The 25,067-nt window shown below is 44.8% G+C and overlaps 1 protein-coding gene across 1 annotated transcript in view; it reads left to right on the top strand.

Moving 5' to 3' along the window:
• CNTNAP2 (contactin associated protein 2) overlaps positions 1–6,526 on the top strand; it is a 1,413,967-nt gene extending 1,407,441 nt beyond the window's left edge. Inside the window, exon 22 of the mRNA XM_040259921.1 lies at positions 1,375–6,526. Coding sequence (XP_040115855.1) covers positions 1,375–1,574 — 200 coding nt within the window. The 3' untranslated portion in view covers positions 1,575–6,526. The remainder of the gene's footprint in view (positions 1–1,374) is intronic.
• The last annotated feature ends 18,541 nt before the right edge of the window (positions 6,527–25,067 follow it).

Below are 25,067 nucleotides of genomic sequence, written 5' to 3' on the forward strand. Positions count from 1 at the left end.
TCTTTTTTCTGGACTCTATCCTATTGATTTACATATTTTTCTTTGGCCAATATTACTCTTACTTTATTATTGTATCTTTAAAGTAAGTCTTGAAATAAGCAATGTAAGTTCTACAATCATTTCTTTTTTTTTTTTTTTAACTATTTTGACTCTTCTGGGTCCTTTGCATTGCCATATAAAATTCAGAATCAGCTTATACATTTCTACAAAAAAATTGCTATTATTTTCATTGGATTGCATTAAATCTATAAATGAACAGCTTAACAATATTGACATTGAAATATGGTATATGCATCCATTTATTTAGGTCTTCTTTAGTTTGTCTCAGCAAGGTTTTATGATTTTCAGTGTACAGTGTTGAACAGCTGTGTTCAGGTCATTCTAAGTGGCACTATTTTATTACTTTCATTTCCAAGTATTTCTTGCTAATATATAAAAATATAAATTTCACCTTGCTAAATTTACTGTTAGTTCCAGCAACTTTTTTTTGTATATTGCTTAGAATTTTCTACATAGACAATCCTGTCATCTGAGAATAGAGTTCTCCTTCTCAATTGGTACACTTTTTGTTTCTTTTTATTTTATTCCACTGTCTAGAACTTTTAGTACAGTCATGAGTTAAGGTGATGAGAGTTGACACTCTTGCATTTTTCCATATTTTAGGAGGAATGTGTTTAATCTTTCACTATGAAGTGCAATATTAGCTGCAGATTTCTCAAAGATGCCCTTTTTCAAGGTTGAAAGTTTCTTTCTAGTGATAGTTTCCTGAGAGGCTTCACGATAAATGGGTGTTGCAATTTCTCATATTTCTTTTTTAGTCGTGCATTTATTGATAAAGGTTTTTCTCCTTTATTTCCTTAATGTGGTAAATTACATTGCTTTATTTTTAAATGTTAACTCAATCTTACATGCCTAGAATTAACACCATTTTTGTTATAATCTGTTCCCCTTTACGTATTGCTGGGTTTGATTTGCTACCGTTTTATTTAGGAGAGACACGGCTCCATCATTTTCTTGTAGCGTGTTTGTCTGGTAATAGGGTCCCGAGTTGAGTGGTATCTCCGTCTCCTCTAAGGCAGACGTGTAGGGCTGGTGTTACCTCCTTAGGTCAAGTTGGTTGGCTGTTTTTGAGGTCATCTGAAGGCTTACTGGTCTTCTGTCTCTTGGCTCTGTCAGCCCCGGGAGGAGAGTGTTGGCGTCTCCAGGAGTGACTGGGGAAGCCGGCCTGCCTCCCTCGGCGGCTGGCCTCCTTGTTGGGAGCTGCGCGTTCCCTGCGGGAGAGGCCGCGCGAGGGAGCCGTGCTGGCCAGGCGAGGGCTGCTGGCGGGCTCCGCGGGCGCGTCTAACCTCTCGCCCCTCTGCCTGTGTCCCCCAGGGGTCATCGCCGTGGTGATCTTCACCATCCTCTGCACCTTGGTCTTCCTCATTCGCTACATGTTCCGTCACAAGGGCACCTACCACACCAACGAGGCGAAGGGCGCGGAGTCCGCCGAGAGCGCCGACGCCGCCATCATGAACAACGACCCCAACTTCACAGAGACCATCGACGAGAGCAAAAAGGAGTGGCTCATCTGAGGGCCGGCTCTTTGGCTCCGGGACGTGGGGGCGAGGGAGCGGGGAGCGGGAGCAGGGAGGAGGGCGAGGCACGGAAGCAGCGACTTCACAGCCCTGAGCACGCCCTGCGGATATCAGCACAAGCCGGGGCCAAACTCCTGGAGACCGATGGCCGCAAAAACAAAACTTTTTGATATTTCTTTATAGCTGAGTTTCCCCTTCTGTATCAAAACAAAAATAAGACAAAAACTGCTTTTAGAGTTTAAGCGATGGTCAACATTTGTAGGTACTATCTGTCGAATATTTTGTGTGTGTTTAGAGAGGTGTTCTGAAAACCCACAGGAACAGGGCCCGTTTTCTACGATTTTCAGCGCCCCTAGAACGTGGATATTTTTCCTGGAGAAAAGTCGATGCACATGTACACGGCCTCCCGCGTTTTCTTCTTTTTACATAGAGTCAGCCTCTAATGGGCTGTGGTAGTAACTAGTTCGTGTTCATAAGATATTTATCTGGTGTCCTGTGCATTGGAAAAGGAAAGGAAGGGACAGAGGGAAGCCGTGATTTAGCAGTTTTCAGAGAGACCTCAGTGTGTGCCGGTTCTCTGAGAGTTCCCACTGGAGGCAGAGGGATGCGGTCCCTCCTGTGTGAAAGAACCATCAGTACAACCCAGAGAAGCTTTCAGACCCAGGGGAAGCAGCCCCCTGTTGGATCGCTGGTTTTACTTTGGATCAGATTCTACACAATTACACTGCTCCACGTCTCTAGTCTTAAACCTATCCGGTGTCTGTAACTGTCAGCTACAATACCTGGTGATCAGCCAAGACAAAAGGTTTTCCCTCTGCTTTACCTACAAGATACTGGGTTAGACTGTATGTGTGTGTAAGCACCACGGTGAGGAATTAGAGCCAGATGTTGAGATGTGTGGGCTCTGTGTCTTTTATAGTTGGTAGCAGAAGTGTGGACACTTCTTAGAGAATGCATAAGTTAGATTGCTCTTCTTATTTTGCTTTATCTGGTCTTTATGCGCCTGTGACAAGATCCTAGCAGACAGTGTCCTCTGAATGGACGGACCAAAGTAAAGTCAAGTTGTGACTGCGATTGTTATTGCTATTATTCTGGAATCATGTGGAAAATCCTGCCCTATTCTAACTGAACTACTCCATGTATTATTCCATCCTAAATAGACGCATGGCCGTGATTCAGGGACTTTCTTTGGCAGATACATCTGAAGCTCAGGTTCATCACAACCTGGGAACTGACCGTTGCATCTCTGAGAATGGACATATCTGGTCGACCAGACCTCAGTTTATTCAGGAGCCTTGATCAACTAATTCCGGCAAGGAACTATTTAAAACTAATTGACTGTTTCTGTAGACCAGTGGGACAACATTCCTACTGAAGCATCCAAAAAATAATTTCATGTATTTATTTTACAAGAAGATGACACAAAAGTTATTTCTAGAATGACAACATTTATGATCATTACAGTTCAGGCTGTGAGACTTAATAATGATGTTAAAATTTTCTTAGACTCCAGCGTTTTGAGGCATTAAATAACACTCTTTTCTTTCTCCTCCTAGAAGGAGGTAAGATGAGGTTAAAATGGTACTGTTGGTCGAGTGGCCTGCCTTGAGAAAATGGAAATTCTAGTTTGTTTGGGTTATGTATTCAAGACACTTCGGAATAGCTAACTTACTGGAGGATCTCAGTTTCTGGAGTGATGGGACGTGTTATCTTCACTGCCCCTGGCACCAGTGCCTGGCACATTCCCAAGGAGACAGAGGGCCAGTTAATCCACACTTAAGTCGAGGTCACAAAACAAAAGGGAATATTACTGCCCTTTTACAGTTGCTGGCCTCAAGCAGGAGCATAACACCCTTTATTTAAAACAGTCTTGATCATTCTTCCCTAAAATGGGTTTAACATGAAAAGCATTCACTGTAACTAAATAATTAGAACAACGTGACATTTACAAGGACATATTGAAAACAAACATTATTAATTTGACCAAGATGACTCCCATTAAGGATTCTTTTCTATATTGTCAAATTGAACAAGCAAACTTTAAACTTTATGTTTTAAAATGTTTCCGATTTCTTAAAACCTATTTGATAGGTATCACTTTTACACTTGACGAATAACACCAGATGAAAATTTGTTATTTATTGTGTTTCCCATGATAGTTTTAGTCTACATACATTGTCTGAGCACTTTCCCTTTCTTTCCAAAATTATTAAGAAATTAAAACAATCAAACATAGCCCCTTCAACTAAAATGTTCCTACCCTTTCTCTTCTCTATCTTTTCTTTTTCCTGTCACAGAAAAGTGTAAGATAAAACCTAACGCTTCTCCCCACATTTTCTAACATAGGGTACCAGGATGGCTGCAGGGGTCAGTGTTCCTCCCATCTCAGCATCATTTGAGACGGTCTCTGCCCTTAAGGCGGCAGTAGCCCAGCCAGTGGACAGGACACAGCACAGTGGATAAGGTATTAAGCAGTGAAGTAACGTGCCAAATGCGTGCTGGACATCTCCTCTATGGGACTGCAGTCTTCACCCAGATCCCTGACTCTCTCTGTGAAGGCCACATGTAGTACCTTCTAAATGCTAAATAATTTTGTTTACGTGTACAAAAGGATGCTGCCCTCTTCTTTCCAGGCAGCCATGACATTACGACCCAAGCTCAGTGCCCAGCCTTGCTTTGTTGATCATATCCGGCCAAAGCTGATCGCAACAGCTCACCAGTAGAGCACTAAGAGGCTAGTGGTAGCTCTTTCAGTGATACCCAGAACAAAACAAGGTAGTTTCCTTTAAATAAGAGGTTTTTCAAAAGTTTCAGGGGAAGCTGATGATTGATTCTGGATTGTTCGTGCAGGAAACATCTGTGTACAAACCAAGCATCTCTGTTTTGAGTTGCTAGGATTGGAGACTTTGAATGAATGCAAAATCAGTGCCAGTCTGAGCTCTCAGCGTATTCCCTTGAGCTCAAGGAAGCTAGCTCGGGAGGTAAGAAGTTATATTCTTCAGCTCTTCTCTGGCCCTTATTAGCATAAAAGACAATTCCCCTTGTGGCTTTGAAGCAACTGCTTGGAAAAAAAAAAAGAGAGAAACATGTTGCGTGAGAGTTTTTGTTAAGCTGGAGACAAGAGTTTGAGAGTTTTTGTTGGAAAATTCCCTGTTGCCCTGCGTTTGACCAGCAAGCGTCCTTTACTTACGGGAGCAGGATTTCTGAGGCTCGGAAAAGAAATTCGTGTGAGCCCAAAAGTAGATTTCATGTTGTTGTTGAACATCTGTGCGGCAGCCACTAGATGGCGCTGAGAGTTGGGCACAACAACGCAAACAGTAGTAACTTCCAAAGGAAAAGCACATGTCCCTGTTAGGAAAATGCTGTGTCAGTGTGAAACTTTTACTTCCTTCTCCATCTGTTGTTTTCTATTCTTCCATGTGTTCTTTTTCACTCTCTCCTTTCTCTTATGGTGTAAACGTTTTCATGGTCCCTTAACATCTCACATCTCCAAATGATCAGTACCTGATTGGAAGCTGTTACTATTTTTTTTCCTCCTTTTCACCATCCTGCCCAAGCAGGTTTCAAAGAGAAAGGCAACAATTGTTAAACTGAATTCCAATGAGCCAGCCAAAAATAGGTCAAAATTGCTAGTCCCGATAGAACCGCCTCATGTGGAACAAACAGTGTGTCCAACTGATTTGGGCTGAAGACCAATGGATGGCATTTTTAAAATGATGTTTTGGTGAGAGTGATCCTGAGAGTCAGCTGATAGAGTGCAAGCTCTTTTCTCTCTCTGACATGCTGTGTGACCTCAACCAAGTGGCTGACCCTCTCTGTTCCTCTTTGCCTTGTATGTAAGATAGAGCTGTTTTTTATCTGCTTCATAACACAATGGGGAGGTGCCATGGATCCTTGGCTGCAGATACTTTGAAACCCAAACATACAGGCCAAGTCAGTGGACCTATTGAAAGTCTTACTTTCCAGCTGGTGCTTGTAAGTCATCTCAAAAGAAACCAAGCAGTCAAGTCCAAGAGTGTGGAAACATGAGGCATTGTTGTACAACTATTAGATTTGGAGTCAGGGAGACTGCCAGGGAGCTTTTCTGTCAACATCAGGAGATGCAACACAGCCAAGGGCCAGAGAAATCAGAACTCCTGTGTATAAAGCCCCAAGTTCCCACCTAGGTGTGATGTGACTTGCAGCTTACCATGCCCCAGTGTGATTGAAATGGCTTATAAATAAGAAAACATAAACACCTAATGTGACTATTTCACATACCCCAGCGGCTCTCTGCCTAAATTGCACACACCCTGCATGATGGAAACTTTAAATTTATTTCACAGCAGTATTCTTTTTTTATATATACAACTGATATGTGCAGCTCATGGTCAATAAAATAGGGAAACCATGTTGAAAAGTTGGTTACCTCCCATGGAGCAAAGACTGGATGACGGTAATGAAGATACCTGGGCACATGGATATTAATACTCACCAGGCACTTAGGAGTTTATTTTCCAGATGAAAACGTGCTTTAAGAGCCCACTTAGATGGGCTGCACCATTTTCTGAGTCTGTTTATTTACAGCAATTGCTGGATTTTGAGATGGTTCTAGAAACATGGAGATTCCTCCCATCTTGTAGGCCAAGAAACAGTTCTCAGTGTCACTTATTCTAAGTTTTGTTTTGTTGGGTATTTTGGGTTTTTTTTCCAGTGAACATAGTGAACTGCAGAGGTTGAAGTTGTGAAAAGGCTGGGCTAATATTCTCTCTGTAAAGTCAATTAGGCTTTCTATCCCTGTGAAATAACCAGGAAATTTCACTCTCTAAAAGCAACAGCATGTAAACTAGAATGAAAGGAGGAAATTATGTATGTATGCCTACTCTTCTTTGTGAATGTCTTTCATTTAACTAAAATTATATTAGAAACCAGATTGACAAATAAAAAAGTCCAAAATAGTTTTAATTATCCTTAAAGCGATTCTTTGTGTTTTGTTCCACTTGTTTTACTTAGAAGCTCTTTTCAGCCTTTCAGCAAAGAAAGTTCCAGGCACTGAACTACACATCTCTTTGGAAGGTAATCTTTCTAAAAGCGGTGCAGTTACGGTCACTCCCCAAAGACAGGTCTCAAACAGATGCAGCCTTCCTTAACCTTCATTTGCTGTGAACTCCTCCCCCACCGCCCATTTTTCTTAAAAGGAGCTTAGTACATATTGGCTTCATGTTTTGGATTAATTTACACAGCTTGGTTAAATGTGGTTAGAGTTACATGGTGTCCAGAATATATTCCAAGCCTAGTTTGAGAGGAGGGCGTAACGCCGGATAATGGATAAATGGATCCCAGCCAGTGAGCTAGGTAACAGGGATTTACAGTGTGTCTGGAGGCGTAGACGGTTCTGAATGCACTTGCTGTACATTAAGAGCTGTGGTTCTTATTATTCACATCGCCTAGTCTTCACTTACCATTGGGAAGCCATTTCCTGCTGATCAATGTTCAGTGAAGCCTTGAAATGGACACCAAAGACGTGTGAATTCCAGTTAAAAGCCCAGCCTCTCTGTGCTTCAGCAATTCCCAAGGCCAATCAATAGCAATAACTCTGAGGTCCATTTAGAAGGTGCTGTGTGCTGAGGTTCTTTGTCATGATTCCACTTTGGGAGTGTAACCCAACAGGTGCAGGAGAATATCAGAAAGTCCCCAGAGAAAATCGGTACTTGTAAAAGTTCATAACAAACGAATTTTAAAAAGAATGAGCCAGCCCGCTCAGGATTTACCATCAGCAGCAAGGGCATCTGAGAACCACCCGCCTCTTCCCTCACCGAGTCCCTCTGCTGTTAGCCGTGAGGACAGCGAGGTCACTAAGCCCAGAAAGACGGTGAGTTTATTTTGCAGAATGCAGTGTCTGTTCAATGAACAGGAAGTAGAGAAGCTGAGGAGAGAGTGTTAGGGACAAATGTATGCAGAGAGGTAATTAAAGAAACACCCAGTTTTTCTCTTTGTCGGTGATGACATGGCCTGGTGGTTGGAATAGAGGAAACCGTTGTGTTAATATTTTTAGAGAGTTTATGTCCTCCCCAAAGAACCTATGTCTGAGAGCTAAGTCTTTACAGCAAGTGTTATATGAGTTATCATTCACAAATGCACGTCTTCCCTTGGTCACTCTGAAGACCGTAAATTCAGAGAAACCTGGCTAAATAATCCTGAGCAGGAAGATTTCTTTCTACCAACAACCCTTCCCCCAACACACAAACACGAACATGCCTGCAAAGGACCTAAGCTTAACGAATTTTGTCAGAAAGAGAAGGCAAAGTTGGGTGTTTTCTTTTTTTTCTGCATTTCCATTCATCTTAATTCAGACTGGGTACACAATGACTAACATCTCTTGGGACAGGTAAGTAAACAGGTATGCCAAGTCTTTAGCAAATGAATGAAGACCCCCCTTTTTTTTTTAGCACCTAGAACCAAAGCTTGAGAAAGTTTCATTTCTTCTAAATACAGAAATTCAAATTATAAAATGGAATTTAAGACATGGCAGAGGTGAAAAAGGCCAAGATGACAAAAATCATGAATTTATTTTCTGTTCACTAAAAGAAAGCTGGAAGATAAATTTCCTAGGTCTAGGAAGGTAACAGTTAAAATGAAACACAAGGGCAAGCTTTGAAGTCATGAAAGATATTAAAACGGTATGATAAGAGCTTGGGCTTTCCAGGTGGCTCAGTAGTAAAGAAGCTGGCTGGCAATGCAGGAGATGCCGGAGACACAGGTTCAATCCCTGAGTCAGGAAGCTCCCCTGGAGGAGGAAATGGCAACCCACTCCAGCATTCTTGCCTGGAAGATTCCATGGACAGAGGAGTCTGCCAGGCTGCAGTCCATGGGGTCACACAGAGTCAGACATGACTGAACCACTGAGCACACACATATGTACATATATGCGTGCATGCTAAGTCGCTTCAGTCATGTCCGATTCTGTGTGACCCTATGGACTGTAGGCCCACCAGGCTCCTCTGTCCATGGAATTTTCCAGGCAAGAATACTGGAGCGGGTTGCCATTTCCTCCTGCAGGGGATCTTCCCAACCCAGGAATCGAACCTGCATCTCTTATGTCTCCTGCATTGGCAAGCAGGCTCTTTACCACTAGCACCACCTGGGAAACCACATACATATACATCCTTCTACAAAATATGTCACATAGAAAACACAATATGATAGTCATTAGTCCACCTGCAGAATGGTCACGAAGGAATGGGATGGAAATAAAGTAAAACAAAACAAGAGACACCTAGCATAGATAGATGATGGTTAAAAGAAAAAAAAAAATCTGAGGATTATCATCAGCTTGACTCTCAGCCCAGCGGGAGTTGGAGGGATGAGAGAGGGGCCAGGAGAAGCAGCCGCTCATCATAGGGCAGCAATTAAATCCTGACTGCAGAGGGCTGGTGCATGAGCGGACGGCCGGAAACTAACTGCTAATACAATCTATCAATGAATAAGCAATAGCAGATGAACAAAGACAATGAGAAAGGGGAACGACAGCAGAGCGTTTCTGTTCTTTTAAATCCAATTATGTTCCTTATATTGTTGAAATGAAGGAAACTCGGGGTGGGGGGGTCACCCTCTCATTCTGCAGATAAACAGACAGTGACCCCTCTGCAAGGATTTGAAAGAAAGATCGCCCCTCGATGCTCCAACTACTCCGGACCCACCAGTGATGACGCGCCCCCAGCCCAACTGCTCCTTCGTGGACGGAATAAGGTGTGCACTCCTGCTGAGTGGATCAGAACAGCACTTCTTCCGGTCAAGTGCTAGTTCTGAAGCTGGTCCAGTGCGCAGGTGGCCCTATTCTGTACTCATTGTAAACACGCTCCTAGTTAAACCAGAGATCTTGCGAGAAGCACTCCCGCAGCTTTGACAAAAACACAAGAAGCTTCTGTTAAACGTTTCTGGGTGATCACGGTATAACTCCTCTAAATTAAATTTATAGAGTTTGTTCACTTTTATTCCAAGCGGTAGCCACAGCCTTCCCTCTAAATCACTGCAAGTGTAGCAGATACATTGATGATTGCCAGGCTTGTCATTACGAATCTCAGCTTAAGCACCACAGAGGCAAACTCTAACGTTTAATTGGTGTCCCTATCTGGTTTATAAAATACAAGCCCAGGACACACAGGAAAGAAAAATGAGGTTAATGTGAATAGCCTTAATATGAAACCAGCCAATGGAGCAAAGCAGGTAACTGAATTTATTCTGGATCAAAAGGCTTTGCCTTGACACCTGTACTGTGTTATGTGATTGATTTAGGGGGAGAGAGTCTTCTCAGGAAGACAACTATTTTCTGGGAGAATTGAGGCAAAGGAACAAATAGCAGACATTGGGTCATGTGACAAGATTACTTGACCGTGTATGGATTGCCTCCGTGGCCACATCCAGACACAACCACCGGAGACACTCCATGGGACAAGTCCCCTGAGAAACCAGCTGTCATCTGTGACGTCAGCTCTGCACAGATGGGGTGGGGGTGTCACAGCGACATCACAGGTACACTGTGGGGCCACTGCCCTTCATATATTAGTGCAAACTGTTTAAAATTTAGTCTTCTTTACTGTTTATACCACATTTAAGGTAACCATTTTGATTCATGAGTAGCAGCAAATCAAGTCATGTTCACAGGTTCAGGAGTTAGAACATCAGTATATCTTTTTAGGGGACACAACTCAGCCCATAACAAGGCTCATGGGCCAGTTCTAGAGAAGGGAATGGCCACCCACTCCAGTATTCTTGCCTGGAGAATTCCATGGACCGAGGAGCCTGGCAGGCTGCAGTCCACAGGGTCACAAAGAGTCGGAAGTGACTTAACAACTGAGCACGCATGCACGCTCCTTCTGATAAATTCCTAGAGGTGGGATTCTCTGTCAGCTGGCATTTATATTTCATTCACAGTGCCAAAAGGTTCCTGCCAATGATTTTACCAACTGACACTCCACACGCCCTCATCAACTCCAACCCCTGGCATTTTTTCATATCTGCCAAATGAAGAGGTAGAAAGTTTATCTGAATATTAATCTAATTTGCTTTGATTTGCATTACATTGATTATGAATGAGGCTGAATAGCTTTTCGATGTTTTTCTTAGTCCTTGAGAGCACTCTCTGTGGATATGAGCATTTATGAGGCTCTTGATTTTTTTTTTTTTTTCCAATTGGCACCAATTCACACTCCACCAGCAGTCTTTGGGGATGCCTGCTCTCAGAGCAAGGATGTATCAGTGTGAACTGGACTCAACAGAGGATGATCCAGCAGGATGACTGCTAGGTCTGGGTAAGCTTGAATAGAAGGGCATTTTCATCAAGGAACACAGGGAGTGAGAGTGGGGCGTGTTTTGGAAGCGGAGGGTAAAGGGTCTTGGTGAGAACAGAGGGCAGTTAGCTGGGACTAACCAGGAAAAATATGAGATGAGCAAAGGGACCTCGGGATGGAGAGACTCGAATTAAAGCCAAACTGCTTATCCCACAGGTGATGAGAAGCCATGACAGAGTCTTAAGCAAGGGGGTGATTTACAACTACTGCTAACTTTCTAAGTTCTCAACATGCTTGTTGTTGTTCAGTTGCTCAGTCATGTCCAGCCCTGTGGACCCCATGGACTGTAGCCTGCCAGGCTCCTCTGTCCATGGGGATTGCCCAGGATAGAATGCTGGAGTGGGCTGCCACGTCCTTCTCCAGGTGACCTTCCTGAATCAAGGGTTGAACCAGCGTCTCCTATGTTGCAGGTGGATTCTTTGCCACTGAGCCACCAATTTCTCCACATTTCAGATTAAACTTTACCCTCTTTACACTAACAGGGATCAGGGAAAGAATGGACAGTTACTTGGGAGCAGATCTTAAGACGTATTTATTCACAATACCAGGCATCCCAGTGAACCTACTGAGCCATTTTTTCATACCTTCTTTAATCATATCTTGGAGAAGGCAATGGCACCCCACTCCAGTACTCTTGCTTGGAAAATCCCAAGGACGGAGGAGCCTGGTAGGCTGTAGTCCATGGGGTCGCTAAGAGTCGGACACGACTGAGTGACTTCCCTTTCGCTTTTCACTTTCATGCATTGGAGAAGGAAATGGCAGCCCGCTCCAGTGTTCTTGCCTGGAGAATCCCAGGAACGGGGGATCCTTGTGGGCTGCCGTCTCTGGGGTCGCACAGAGTCGGACACGACTGAAGTGACTTAGCAGCAATAGCAGCAGCAGACTGAAACTCAGTTCGTAATTTACTCCTGCCCTTTTACTGCTGCCTCTTGGTTCTTTCCACATAAATTCTTGCAGAGCCTCGGAGGGCCCCAGAGGCCAGACGGAGGCACACTCAGCACTCAGGTAAAGGATGCCTTCCTTCCACAGACCCTCATAGCCCATCCCCACCCCCACCCGCACCCCCACCCCCACCCCATGGTATTGCCTGTCTCCCAAGATTCTTTGCGTGGCTGTAGGTATTCCTCTGTAATGCAAATTCCCTGTTATCCCCATGAACACATGCACAGCCAAAGTTTAATCTACTAACCATGCTTGTCAGAAGCAGGTGGGCCTTTTTGTGGCTCTCCTCTGGGTTAGAGGGAAAGCCAGGAATATGAAAAATGTGCTTGTAATCATATTTGCTTGGACTCCAATTCACATGCATCCTACAAAGCTGGAAGACAAAACTATTAAGAAGCAGTCAAAAAAAAACAAAACACCAATATTGTGGCAACAGCAAAGACCTAAGGTTCTCCTTTTTCTAAGACATCTGGGATGGGGGGCGGGGGGCATGCTGAACCAAGTGAGAAATGAGATCACAGGTAGGGAGATTAAGTCAATTCCAGGAAACAAGCCAAGTCGCTTCCTGGTTTAAAACAAAAACCGTGATTAAACGAATTATTTAAAAGTTCCCCCAGGGCCAGGAAGGGGGAGTGCTCTTTGTACAAAGTGGAACTGTGGCAGGTATGCTGTTCAATCAAGTCTGCAAACATTTATTACAGCTTGCAGTGTGCCAAGCACAGTTTTGAGCCCTGAAAATGAGTCTCTTCTCTCCAAAACCCATCCCATCAGGCAGTCAGGACATAACACACAAATAACTCTAATACTCAGGAGTCTCTGATGGTGGTTTGGTGGTTCAGTTGCTAAGTCGTGTCCAACTCTTGCAACCCCATGGACTGTAGCCCGCCAGGACGCCTCTGACCATGGGATTCTCCAGGCAAGAATACTGGAGTGGGTTGCCATTCCCTTCTCCAAGGGATCTTCCCAACCCAGGAATCGAACCTGGGTCTCCTGCATTGCAGGCAGATTCTTTACCATCTAAGTTATGAGGGAAGCCTGTAGTAGGTGCTAATTTAAAGGTTCAAACAGCAATGAGGTGGGGAAAGAAAATAAGGAATTGTGGGAGAGCCAGGGCAGTTGAGGAGGTAAGAATTGGAACCCAGAGCCAGCTGACTAATTCAACTCCTGGAACCATTTGGGTTCATCTCGCTCATCCTCACCTGTAATACGAAGATGACAATAACCTCTTCATCATGCTGTTCTTGAAAGGATTTTAAAAACAACTATGTGCCCTTCCCAGTATAGCGCTTGGCACATAGAAAGTGCTTGCTGCTGCTGCTGCTGCTGCTAAGTCACTTCAGTCATGTCCGACTCTGTGCAACCCCATAGACGGCAGCCCACCAGGCTCCGCCGTCCCTGGGATTCTCCAGGCAAGAACACTGGAGTGGGTTGCCATTTCCTTCTCCAACGCATGAAAGTGAAAAGTGAAAGTGAAGTCGCTCAGTCATGTCTGACTCTTAGCGACCCCATGGACTGCAGCCTTCCGGGCTCCTCCATCCATGGGATTTTCCAGGCAAGACTACTAGAGTGGTGTGCCATTACATTCTCCGTAGAAAGTGCTTGGGAAAGGTTAATTTTCATCAGGGCAGCCCTCAATCATTTTATTTCTAATTATTATACTATCAAACTTTTCTATAACCACTTAATATTTATTTTAAAACTTTCCTTAATCATGGCCAAACCTTGAAAACATTAAGTGAAATAAACCAGACACAACAGGATGGATACTATGTGATTCCCTTATATGCAGTATCGAGGCAAATTCACAGACATAGAAAGTAGAATAGAGGTTCTGGGGGGCAGATGGAGAGGGACACAGATACAGAGGCACATGTGCTCAGTCGGGTCTGACTCTGAGACCCCACGGACTGTAGCCCACCAAGCTCCTCTGTGCGTGGCATTCTCCAGGCAAGAATACCAGTTAGTGGGCTGTCATTTCCTCCTCCAGGGGATCTTCCCAACCCAAGGATCGAACCCGCGTCTCTTGTATCTCTGGCAGATTAGGGATTGGGGAGTTATTTGCTTCCTGAGCACACTGTTTCTGCTTGAGCTGATAAATGTTTGAAAGCAGCCTTGATGGATGCACAGCAATGTAATGTACTAAAGGCCACTGAATCACATTTACAAGTGGGCAAAAGGGCAAGCTTTTATGCTGTAGATACTCTACCACAATGAGAACATATTTCCCTGTGGCTTCCCACCATGGAGGGATAATACAAACTAGCGACTGTTTCCTAGAGAAACTTCTTAGAGAAGAAACTTTATCCCCTGAACCAAAGGCTGAGTTCTACAAACAGGTACTATGGGATGGTGGTTCTAGAGAATTCTCCATAACCCTTCAGGCCAGTTTCTTGGCTCCCCTCTCTCCCCAGACAGAGCCCCACTTAGAAGTGATGCACAGACTGGAACTCGCGTCCCAAGCTGTTAAGGCGCAACAGAGACACTCAGGTGGGGCCGATAATTCCCCTAGGTGGGCCCTTCCCCGAGGATGCGGTGGAGATGGGAAGGATTTACCCAGGAGTCTGTGCGTCTGCAGGCCTGGGGAGCCGGGCGGGCGCCGCGTCCTCTGCTTTCCTGGGAGAGACGGAGAGAAGGAGCGATGTGTCGTGGGTCAGCTCTGCTGGGACTCCTGGTCCAGTCCATCCTCCAACCCAGTTTCCGTCTGAGAGCTGACCACACCTCCTCCTAATCAAGCTTGTGGTGACTTCTCTACTCGGCCATTTCTCCCGCGCAAGATAGCTGGGCCACCGGCCAACAGAAGGGATGGACTGGTTTCCTTCTTGTTCTTCTATGAGACTAAACGGGTCGGGATATCAGAACAGGTACTTTTCCCGTTTTTTCTGAAAAATCCAGGAAAAGGCATGAGGTTGTTCGCGATGCAAGGTTGTGTATTCGGTTGATATGAATCAGGTGCTGTGAGAAACAGCTTCCGGTGGGTCTTACGCAGGTCAGGGTTCTGGGTTCCCGCAAGCGCTACACCTGTGTGGACCCAGTACCGCAAACCCCTCCTCTACAAAACGCTTCAAGTTTCCCTTCCAAGTCTACAATTCTGCAGCAAAAGTCTATGAAATTAGTACCAGAAAGAAATAGAAGTGGTTACATATTTGAGCCTGAGCACCATTTTATAGATTGATGGGTTCATGATGTTAGCGAAAGATATGCGTGGTGGATCCATTCGCTGCCGCTCAAAAGCCTGTAAACAGGCCAGGCTGATGGAAAGAAAAGTTTGCTTTATTTCAGATGCTGGCAACTATTGGTGGGGAGAGGGTGAAAGACATCTGTCCAAAGGCCAACTCCCCGCAGCTTACACGCAGGGCACCTTACACGCAGGGGGTGAGAGCTTTTATAGACGGAGTGGGAGGAGGTTTCATACAGAAACCGCACAGTCATCTCTAACAGTCATCTTTAATTGGTCATCAGTGGTCTGACTAGCATCACCTTGGTTGTTTTAGGTAGAGTTAGAACAAAGCTAGTGGAGGTGATGGAATTCCAGTTGATCTTTCTCAAATCCTAAAAGATGATGCTGTGAAAGTGCTGCACTCAATATGTCAGCAAGTTTGGAAAACTCAACAGTGGCCACAGGACTGGAAAAGGTCAGTTTTCATTCCAATCCCAGAGAGAGGTAATGCCAAAGAATGTTCAAACTACCACACAATTGCATGCATCTCACACCCTAGCAAAGTAATGCTCAAAATTCTCCAAGCCAGACTTCAGCAGTACATGAACCGCGAACTTCCAAATGTTCAAGCTGGATTTAGAAAAGGCAGAGGAACCAAAGATCAAATTGCCAACATCCATTGACTCATCAAAAAAGTGAGAGAGTTTCATAAAAAAAAAAAAAAAAAAATCTACTTCTGCTTTATTGACATGCCAAAGCCTTTGACTGTGTGGATCACAACAAACTGTGGAAAATTCTTCAAGAGGTGGGATGTCTTACCTGACCAGACCACCTTACCTGCCTCCTGAGAAACCTGTATGCAGGTCGAGAAGCAACAGTTAGAACTGGGCATGGAACAACAGACTGGTTCCACATTGGGAAAGAAGTATGTCAAGGCTATATATTGTCACCCTGCTTATTTAACTTATATACAGAGTACATCATGAGAAATGCTGGGCTGGATGAAGCACCAACTGGAATAAAGATTGCTGGGAGAAATATCAATAACCTTAGATACACAGGTGACACCACACTTGTGGCAGAAAGCAAAGAACTAAACAGCCTCTTGATGAAAATGAAAGAGAGTGAAAAAGTTCACTTAAAATGCAACATTCAGAAAACTAAGATCATGGCATCTGGTCCCATCATTTCATGGCAAATAGATGGGGAAACAGTGAGAGACTTTATTTTCTTGGGCTCCAAAATCACTGCAGATGGTGACTGCAGCCAGGAAATTAGAAGACGCTTGCTCCTTGGAAAAAAAGTTATGACCAACCTAGACAGCATACTAAAAAACAGAGACATTTCTTTGCCAACAAAGATCTGTCTAGTCAAAGCTGTGGTTTTTCCAGTAGTCATGTATGGATGGGAGAGTTGGACTATAAAGAAAGCTGATCACTGAAGAACTAATGCTTTTGAACTGTGCTGTTGGAGAAGACTCTTGAGAGTCCCTTGGACTGCAAGGAGAGCCAGCCAGTCCATCCTAAAGGAGATCAGTCCTGAATATTCATTGGAAGGACTGATGCTGAAGCTGAAACTCCAATACTTTGGCCACCTGATGCAAAGAACTGACTCATTTGAAAAGACCCTAATGCTGGGAATGATTGAAGGCAGGAGGAGAAGGGGACGACAGAGGATGAGATGGTTGGATGGCATCACCAACTCAATGGATATGAGTTTGAGCAAGCTCCAGAAGTTGGTGATGGACAGGGAAGCCTGGAGTGCTGCAGTCCATGGGGTCACAAAGAGTCGGACACAACTGAGAGACCTGAACTGAACTGAATCTTTAGTTCCAGAGTGCACTTGTTTCCATTTCTTTGCAGTCAGTTCTTGGCATTGTGGCAGCTTAAGTCCTGGATACAGTCTGGTCATCACATAGTTAACTTCTCCACCTAGTGTTTTGATATCTATAAGACAGCTCACAGGATATGGCTCAGAATATTATCTACAGCCCTTGAGGAAAAACTAAAGGTCCTTGACTATGCTTAGCGATTACATTAATATTATTTAGTCTCTTTAGACTGTTTTCCTCTCAGCATTTCTCACTTCTCTGATTAAACTTACTCTTTGACAAAAGTTTACCACCAGCAAAAAGCAGGCAGAGGGCCTGGTTGGGGGACAAGGATCATAGCTCCATTTCAATGACTCAAAGCTGCTTTGTGCTAAATTGCTTGCTACTGGGTGTCTGGCATCAGATAGCAGCAGGCACCTCGGTTCTCCAGGCCTCCTGATCCTGGCTACGAAGCTAGATGTGCTGCTTGAGATCTGATTATAACCCCGAACTGACACACTTCCCTTTTCATCAGCATGCTGTCGAAAAATAAGCATGTGGCGATAACTTTAGAACGTTCTCTGACTAGATGAGCTATGAGTAATTCTGGTTTCATTTTATTCAAATCTTATCCTCCAATTTTTATTATGACACCTATTTCAAGTGCTGCCTGAATGCCTCCTAGCAACCATACCTGTCCTGGAAAGGCACAGGAATTTCAACCTTCAGACTCACTTTCCTTCTGGGGCAAAACCAAGAGACCCTTCAGGGAAGTTGAGACCCATCACTTGGGCTGAGGATTGGAGGGATGTGAGAGTCACACACAGAAGAGCTGGTTCCTCCAAAGTTAACAAGGGGAAGGACTAAGACCCTGACAAAAGTAGAGGCAAGCAGCACAGTAATGGAATTACTGGCTAGAATGTGGCAAATGTTCTCCAACCCAGGAAGGACTTACACGCCACCACAGGCAGGGACAGGATGCCATCGTATTTCTCTGGTGTCACTGGGATAGAGCTTATACTTGGTGTGCCTTCAGTGATGGGGGCTTCATGTTGTTGATTTGGTGTGGACTCCAGCCCACCACAGAGACCGTGGGAAGTGGTTGCTGTGGAGGGCTCTCCTGAAGCCAACAAAACGTGGGTCCTGCCCACCTGCCATTACCCAGGAGGTGATGGTCATCATAAGAAAAGCCCTGATGAAACTCTTGTCACAGGCTGAGGGTGGGAGAAAGGACTCTTCTGACCATGGTGTGACTTAAAGGTGAGAGAGACCTGTTCTGGGCAGCCAGGGGCCACTGTTTGGTGAGATCAGCTGCCACTTCACTTTGTTCCAGAAACATCAAGATTGGTGAAGCGGGAGTGACTGTGCCCTGCCATTGACTCAGGTGGGCGAGACGTACAACCAGACTTTCAAAGCCATTAGGAACTCTCCATGCTACCTGGGAGCAGCAAATGCAATCCAGTCCCTTTCTGATTCCGGGTTATTTCTCCCTGAGGCAGTCTTGAATTCCAGGAGTGTTTCCAACACCTTCTGTTTCCCATGGGCCTCCCCGGTGGCTCAGAAGTACAGGAGACGCAAGTTTGATCCCTGGGTTGGGAAGATCCCCTGGAGAAAGAAATGGCAATGCACTCCAGTACTCTTGCCTGGGAAATCCCGAGGACAGAGGAGCCTGGCGGGCTACAGTCCTTGGGGTCACAAAGAGTCGGACATGACTGAGCACGCATCTTGCCGCCTATTTCCCGCTGGCCCCTGTGGGTGATGTATCTCAAGTCCCAGTCCTCAGCTTGTCTCCACGCCGGCACTGGCTGGGTGGACACCTTGTTCTTATCTGATCCCCATCTCTCTGCTAATACAGTCCTTTGTGCCCACTGACCTCTCCTCACTATGTGCCCAACCCACAGGCACAAGGAAGCCTGGACTCTTCTCCCTGGCTCTGAGTGTTCCAGACATGGAAGCAGCAAGTGCCAAGACCCTAGAGCAGGACCCAGCACATCACTGGGGTGACTGAAGGAGTGAGTGAGGAAACGGGGCGGGAGGGAGCCTGGAGCCAAGTCACGCTGGGCCTTTTAGGCCGAGGTGGAGATTTTGTATAAATGTTTGCAGAAGGCCATAGGAGGACTTTGAGCAGGGAGGGAGGGAGGTATACACAGTCACCTTTCCAGGTGGGCCAGAAGTAGATGACATGACCCTAGTTAGAGGGCTCTCCTGACAGTTGACATGAGCTTGAAATAAAGTATAAATAGAAATTGTAGTAGTAGTAGTAGCTGGATAATACGATATATTTTACAGGTCAAGACGGTAAAACTTGCTGTTGGATTTAAGGTGTGAAAAAAGGAGAAGAATCTAAGGTTAATCCTGGATTTTGAAGGGTGGTGTCATTGATTGGGGCAGGCACAGACCCAGGGGGTTGTGATTGGAGGAAAAGTTGGCAGAGTGGTGGGAACCATGAGGTCTGTGGCCTTCTCCCTATGGGATGGTGATTAGGCTTCTCAGTAGTGGAGGAATGTAAGAAATGATTTTGTGCCCATTAGCAAAGCATAGTAAAATAACGTAGGAAAGAGAATTTAAGGGGTGCTTGATTGCCAGATACGCTGAGTTAATGGGAAAGATGAAGCCAGTTCAGATCACTGGGGCCAGGGGTGCTGAGGGCAGAGTTTTCTCTCCCCTGAGGCCTGTCTCCAGGGAGGTGAACAGGCCCAGAATCAGCTGGGTCTGGTTTTCAGCTGGCCGAGCTGGGACATGGTCTCTTGCCTGCATATTGGCACACCTTGCCTTGCAGGGAGCTGGGCCCTGTGCCTCCACCCTCCCGGGGGCAGCTAGTTGAAGGCCTGATCCAAATAGAGAGGAGAGCGAGGCAATTTGTGCTTCTAAACACCAGCTTGACCCTCTGTGGAATATTGAAGGTAGACTCAATCACGTTCCAGTTCATCACACCCTCTGGGCAGCCAACTCCCCCACCCACAGTGACCCAGGTGTCCTCTGCCCCCGGCCAAAGTGCTGAGTCAGCGACCCCAGGCAGACTCTGACATTCCGAGGCTACACGATCTCTTGAAACATTTGGTGCAATTAAAACAGAGGCTTGATTTCTGAGAACTTGATTTTCACATAATGTGTCAAGTCACAGGTGCTGTGGGATATGCGGCCCACCTGTGGCAGAAAAAGTCAGAATGTGTTTATTGAAATATACATTACTGTGTGTAAAAGGCGTCACAAGAGTCGGACATGACTTAGCTACTAAACCACCACATGTGTAAAATAGATAGCTAATGGGAAGTTGCTGTAACCACAGGGACCTCAGCTTGGTGCTCTGTGACAGCCTAGTGGAGTGGGAGGTGGGGGGAAAATTCAAGAGGAAGGCGACATGTGTATACCTATGGCTGATTCATGTTGATGTGTGGCAGAAACTAACACAATATTGTCAAGCAATTATCCTCCAATTAAACATAAAATTTAAAAAGAAAACTAATGGGGGAGGCTAGCTGCTTCCAAGCTTTCTTGGGAAACTTGTCCTAGTCACTGAAACAAATGACTGGCATAGATGACAGCAAACATGCTTCTGAGAATTAACTGGGAATATCAGAAGCCCTTGCACCTGGGTTTCATGCCACTCAGCTGGGATTAGGATGTCTGTGAAGCTGCTAGCAAACAAAACTAGAAGGTCTCCAGAGAATGTTCTGATCTTGCTTCCGGTTGATTAACTGATGAAGTTCCCTGACTTTCACCAAGAAAACCTCCGGAGGACCTTGTCCATCCTCTGCCCATGACTCACCTGTCTTGTAGACAAGGGAGCCCTCTGCTCCTGGGACAGTTTCTTGCTCCATCCACAGCGGGTATGAGGGGTCAGGACACCATACAGGTCTCCTGGGATGACTGGCCATGCCCAGAGACAATCTTTGCCCTAAGCGGCCTTTCCTACTTGAAGAGTCTTCTTGATGGAAAGTGACAACCCAAGAGACTGTGCAGAAGCTCTCATCAGGATGATGCCGAGAGATCGGCTTCTGTGCACAAGTGCCAAATCAGATCTCAGAGACAAGAGTTCTGGGTGAGGTAGAAAACAATAGCCTTATTGCTTTGCCAGGCAAAGGGAGACACAGTGGGCTCCTGTCTCTCAAAACTGTGTCCCAACCTGCGAGGTTGAGGAGCAAGCTCCAGGCTTTGGTGATGGACAGGGAAGCCTGGCGTGCTGCAGTCCATGGGGTCGCAAAGAGTCGGACAAAACTAAGCAACTGAACTGAACTGACTGAATCAGTGAGGAGTTTTATAGCAATGGCTCAAGGACAGCTGGGGTTGCTGATAAGAGTAGGGCCTGTGCTTCTCTAATGTGGTTTCACGTAATCGCTTGATGAGCTTCTCTGGCTTCTTTAATCCAGCCTAAAGCCATCTTCTCTGGGGTGAAGAATGCAGACATCTTTCATTTATTGGATTTTAGTTCTGTGAAGAGCTCAAAGGTGTCAGTTCAGTTCAGTCGCTCAGTCATGTCCAACTCTTTGCGACCCCATGGACTGCAGCACGCCAGGCCTCCCTGTCCATCATCAGCTCCAGGAGCTTACTCAAACTCATGTCCATTGAGTCGGTGATGCCATCCAACCACCTCATCCTCTGTCGTCCCCTTCTCCTCCTGCCTTAAATCTTTCCCAGCATCAGGGTCTTTTCCAGTGAGTCAGTTCTTCACATCAGGTGGCCAAAGTATTGGAGCTGCCGTTTCAGCATCAGTCCTTCCAATGAATATTCAGGACTGATTTCCTTTAGGATTGACTGGTAGATTGACTGGATCTCCTTGCAGTCCAAAGGACTCTCAAGAGTTTTCTCCAACACTACAGTTCAAAAACATCAATTCTTCGGCACTCAGCTTTCTTTATTGTCCAACTCTCACATCTATACAGGACCACTGGAAAAGCCATATTCTTTGACTGGATGGACCTTTGTTGGCAAAGTAATGTCTCTGCTTTTTTAATATGCTGTCTAGATTGGTCATAGGTTTTCTTCCAAGGAGCAAGCGTCTTTTATTTTATGGTTGCAGTCACCATCTGCAGTGATTTTGAAGCCCCCAAAAATAAAGTTTCTCACTGTTTCCACTGTTTCCCCATCAAATTACCATGAAGTGATGGGACCAGATGCCATGATCTTAGTTTTCTGAATGTTGAGCTTTAAGCCAACTTTTTCACTCTCGTCTTTCACTTTCATCAAGAGGCTCTTTAGTTCCTCTTTGCTTTCTGCCATAAGAGTAGTGTCATCTGCATATCTGAGGTTATTGATATTTCTCCCAGCAATCTGATTCCAGCTTGTGCTTCATCCAGTCTGGCATTTTGCTGATGTACTCTATATATAATAAGCAGGATGACAATATACAGTCTTGATATACTCCTTTCCTGATTTGGAACCAGTCCATTGTTCCATGTCCAGTTCTAACTGTTGCATACAGATTTCTCAGGAGGCAGGTCAGGTTGTCTGGTATTCGCATCTCTTGAAGAATTTTCCACAGTTTGTTGTGATCCACACAGTCAAACGTTTTGGCATAGTCAATAAAGCAGAAGTAGATGTTTTTCTGGAATTCTCTTGCTTTTTCTGTGATCCAACAGATGTTGGCAATTTGATTTCTGGTTCCTCTGCCTTTTCTAAATTCACCTTGAACATCTGGAAGTTCTGGTTCATGTACAGTTAAAGCCTAGCTTGGAGAATTTCGAGCATTACTTTGCTAGCTTGTGAGATAAATGCAATTGTGTGGTTGTTTGAACATTCTTTGGCATTGCCTTTCTTGGAATGAAAACTCACCTTTTCCAGTCCTGTGGCCAGTTGAGCTTTCCAAATTTGCTGGCATATTGAGTGTAGCACTTTCACAGCATCATCTTTTAGGATTTGAAATAGTTCAACTGGAATTCCATCACCTCCACTAGCTTTGTTCGTAGTGATGCTTCCTAAGGCCCTCTTGAGTTCACATTCCAGGATGTCTGGTTCTAGGTGAGTGATCACACCATTGTGATTATCTGGGTCATGAAGATCTTTTTTGTACAGTTCTGTGTATTCTTACCACCTCTTCTTAATATCTTCTGCTTCTGTTAAGTCCATACCATTTCTGTCCTTTATTGAGCCCATCTTTGCATGAAATGTTCCCTTAGTATCTCTAATTTTCTTGAAGAGATCTCTAGTCTTTCCCATTCTGTTGTTTTCTTCTATTTCTTTGCATTGATTGCTGAGGAAGGCTTTCTTATCTCTCCTTGCTATTCTTTGAAACTCTGCATTCAGATGGATATATCTTTTCTTTTCTCCTTTGCCTTTTGCTTCTCTTCTTTTCTCAGCTGTTTGTAAGGCCTCTTCAGACAACCATTTTGCCTTTTTGCATTTCTTTTTCTTGGGAATGGTTTTGATCACCACCCCCTGTATAATGCTACCAACCTCCGTACATAGTTCTTCGGGCATTCTGTCTATCAGATCTAGTCCCTTGAATCTATTTGTCATTTCCACTATATAATCGTAAGGGATTTGATTTAGGTCATACCTGAATGGTCTAGTGGTTTTCCCTACTTTCTTCAATTTATGTCTGAATTTGGCAAAAGGAGTCATGATCTGAGCTACAGTCAGCTCCCAGTCATGCTTTTGCTGACTATATAGAGCTTCTCCATTTTTGGCTGCAAAGAATGTAATCAGTCTGATTTCGGTGTTGACCATCTGGTGATGTCCATGTGTAGAGTCATTCTTGTGTTGTTGGAAGAGGGTTTTTGCTATGACCAGTGTGTTCTCTTGGCAAAACTCTGTTAGCCTTTGCCCTGCTTGATTTTGTACCCCAAGGCCAAATTTGCCTGTTATTCCAGTAACCTCTTGATTTCCTACTTTTGCATTCCAGTCCCCTGTGATGAAAAGGACATCTTTTTTGGGTGCTAGCTCTAGAAGGTCTTATAAGTCTTCATAGAACTGTTCAACCTCAGCTTCTTCAGCATTAATGGTTGGGACATAGACTTGGATTACTGTGATATTGAATGGTTTGCCTTGGAAACAAACAGAGGGCATTCTGTCGTTTTTGAGATTGCATCCAAGTACTGCATTTCGGACTCTCTTGTTGCCTATGATGGCTACTCCGTTTCTTCTAAGGGATTCTTGCCCGCAGTAGTAGATATAATGGTCATCTGAGTTAAATTCACCCATTCTAGTCCATTTTAGTTCACTGATTCCTAAACTGCCTCTGTTCACTCTTGCCATCTTCTGTTTGACCACTTCCACTTTACCTCGATTCATTGTATGCATCCCTTGAGGTGAACTAGGACCCTTCCCCAGGGCTGCTCTACTGCTTCTCAGCCCCTCCTCCCTTCCCTGATTAGTAACTGTTCCATGATTAGAATCCGCCCCCTTGGAACTCAGGGAAGGTCTTGGAGGCTGGACAGAAAGGCTCCCAGGTCCAAGAGGCCCATGGGGTCCTGCTCAGTTTAAAGGATAGGAGTTAAAACAGATTGGTTCTTGTTTGTGATTTTTGACCTTCAATGTGATTACTCAAGGTGACCGTCCCCTGGACCTATGTCATCCTTTCCAAGAGCCTTATTTCCATCTACGTCATCTGGGCACACTGCCCAGAGTAATTTTATATTTAATCCTCTTTAGAGGGACTAACTTAGAGATAACAGTCATAAAAGATTATAAACTCCTATTAAAATTTATATGGTTATAAATTTGGTTCCCTCTTCTTCCACAGCTGTTGCCTACAGAATGCTTTTAAAACTTATTTGAAGTCATACCTTTTTGTTTCTTTCTCCCAAATCCTTTTCAGTGAGAAGCCACAGAGCCCTGACAGCTAAGTCACCCGTTGTCAATTAGACGAACACCCAAACTTGCCTTTTTCTGGGGCCACCAAGCATATCAGATTTTTTGTGAAAGGAGCCCCTAGCCATTCTTTCCAGCCTACCCACCACTTTATTCTGCTGTGGCGCCACAATGAAATACCACAGACCCGGCTTCCTAAGTGGTGCTAGTGGTAAAGAACCCACCTGCCAATGCAGAAGACACAAGAGACTCAGGTTCAATCCATGGGTCAGGAAGATCCCTTGGAGAAACAACGTCTACCCATTCCAGTATTCTTGCCTGGAGAATCCCATGGATAGAGGAGACGGGCAGGCTACAGTCCCTAGTATTGCAAAGAGTTGGACACAACTGAAGCCACTCAGCAGGCAGTAAATAACAGAGGTTATTTCTCATGGTTCTGGGTGGAGGCTGAACGTACAGGATCACATACTGGCAGAATCGTTTCCTTCTGAGATTTCTCCTTG

Source organism: Oryx dammah, unplaced genomic scaffold, assembly GCF_014754425.2.
Source record: "Oryx dammah isolate SB20612 unplaced genomic scaffold, SCBI_Odam_1.1 HiC_scaffold_18, whole genome shotgun sequence".
NCBI lineage: Eukaryota > Metazoa > Chordata > Mammalia > Artiodactyla > Bovidae > Oryx > Oryx dammah.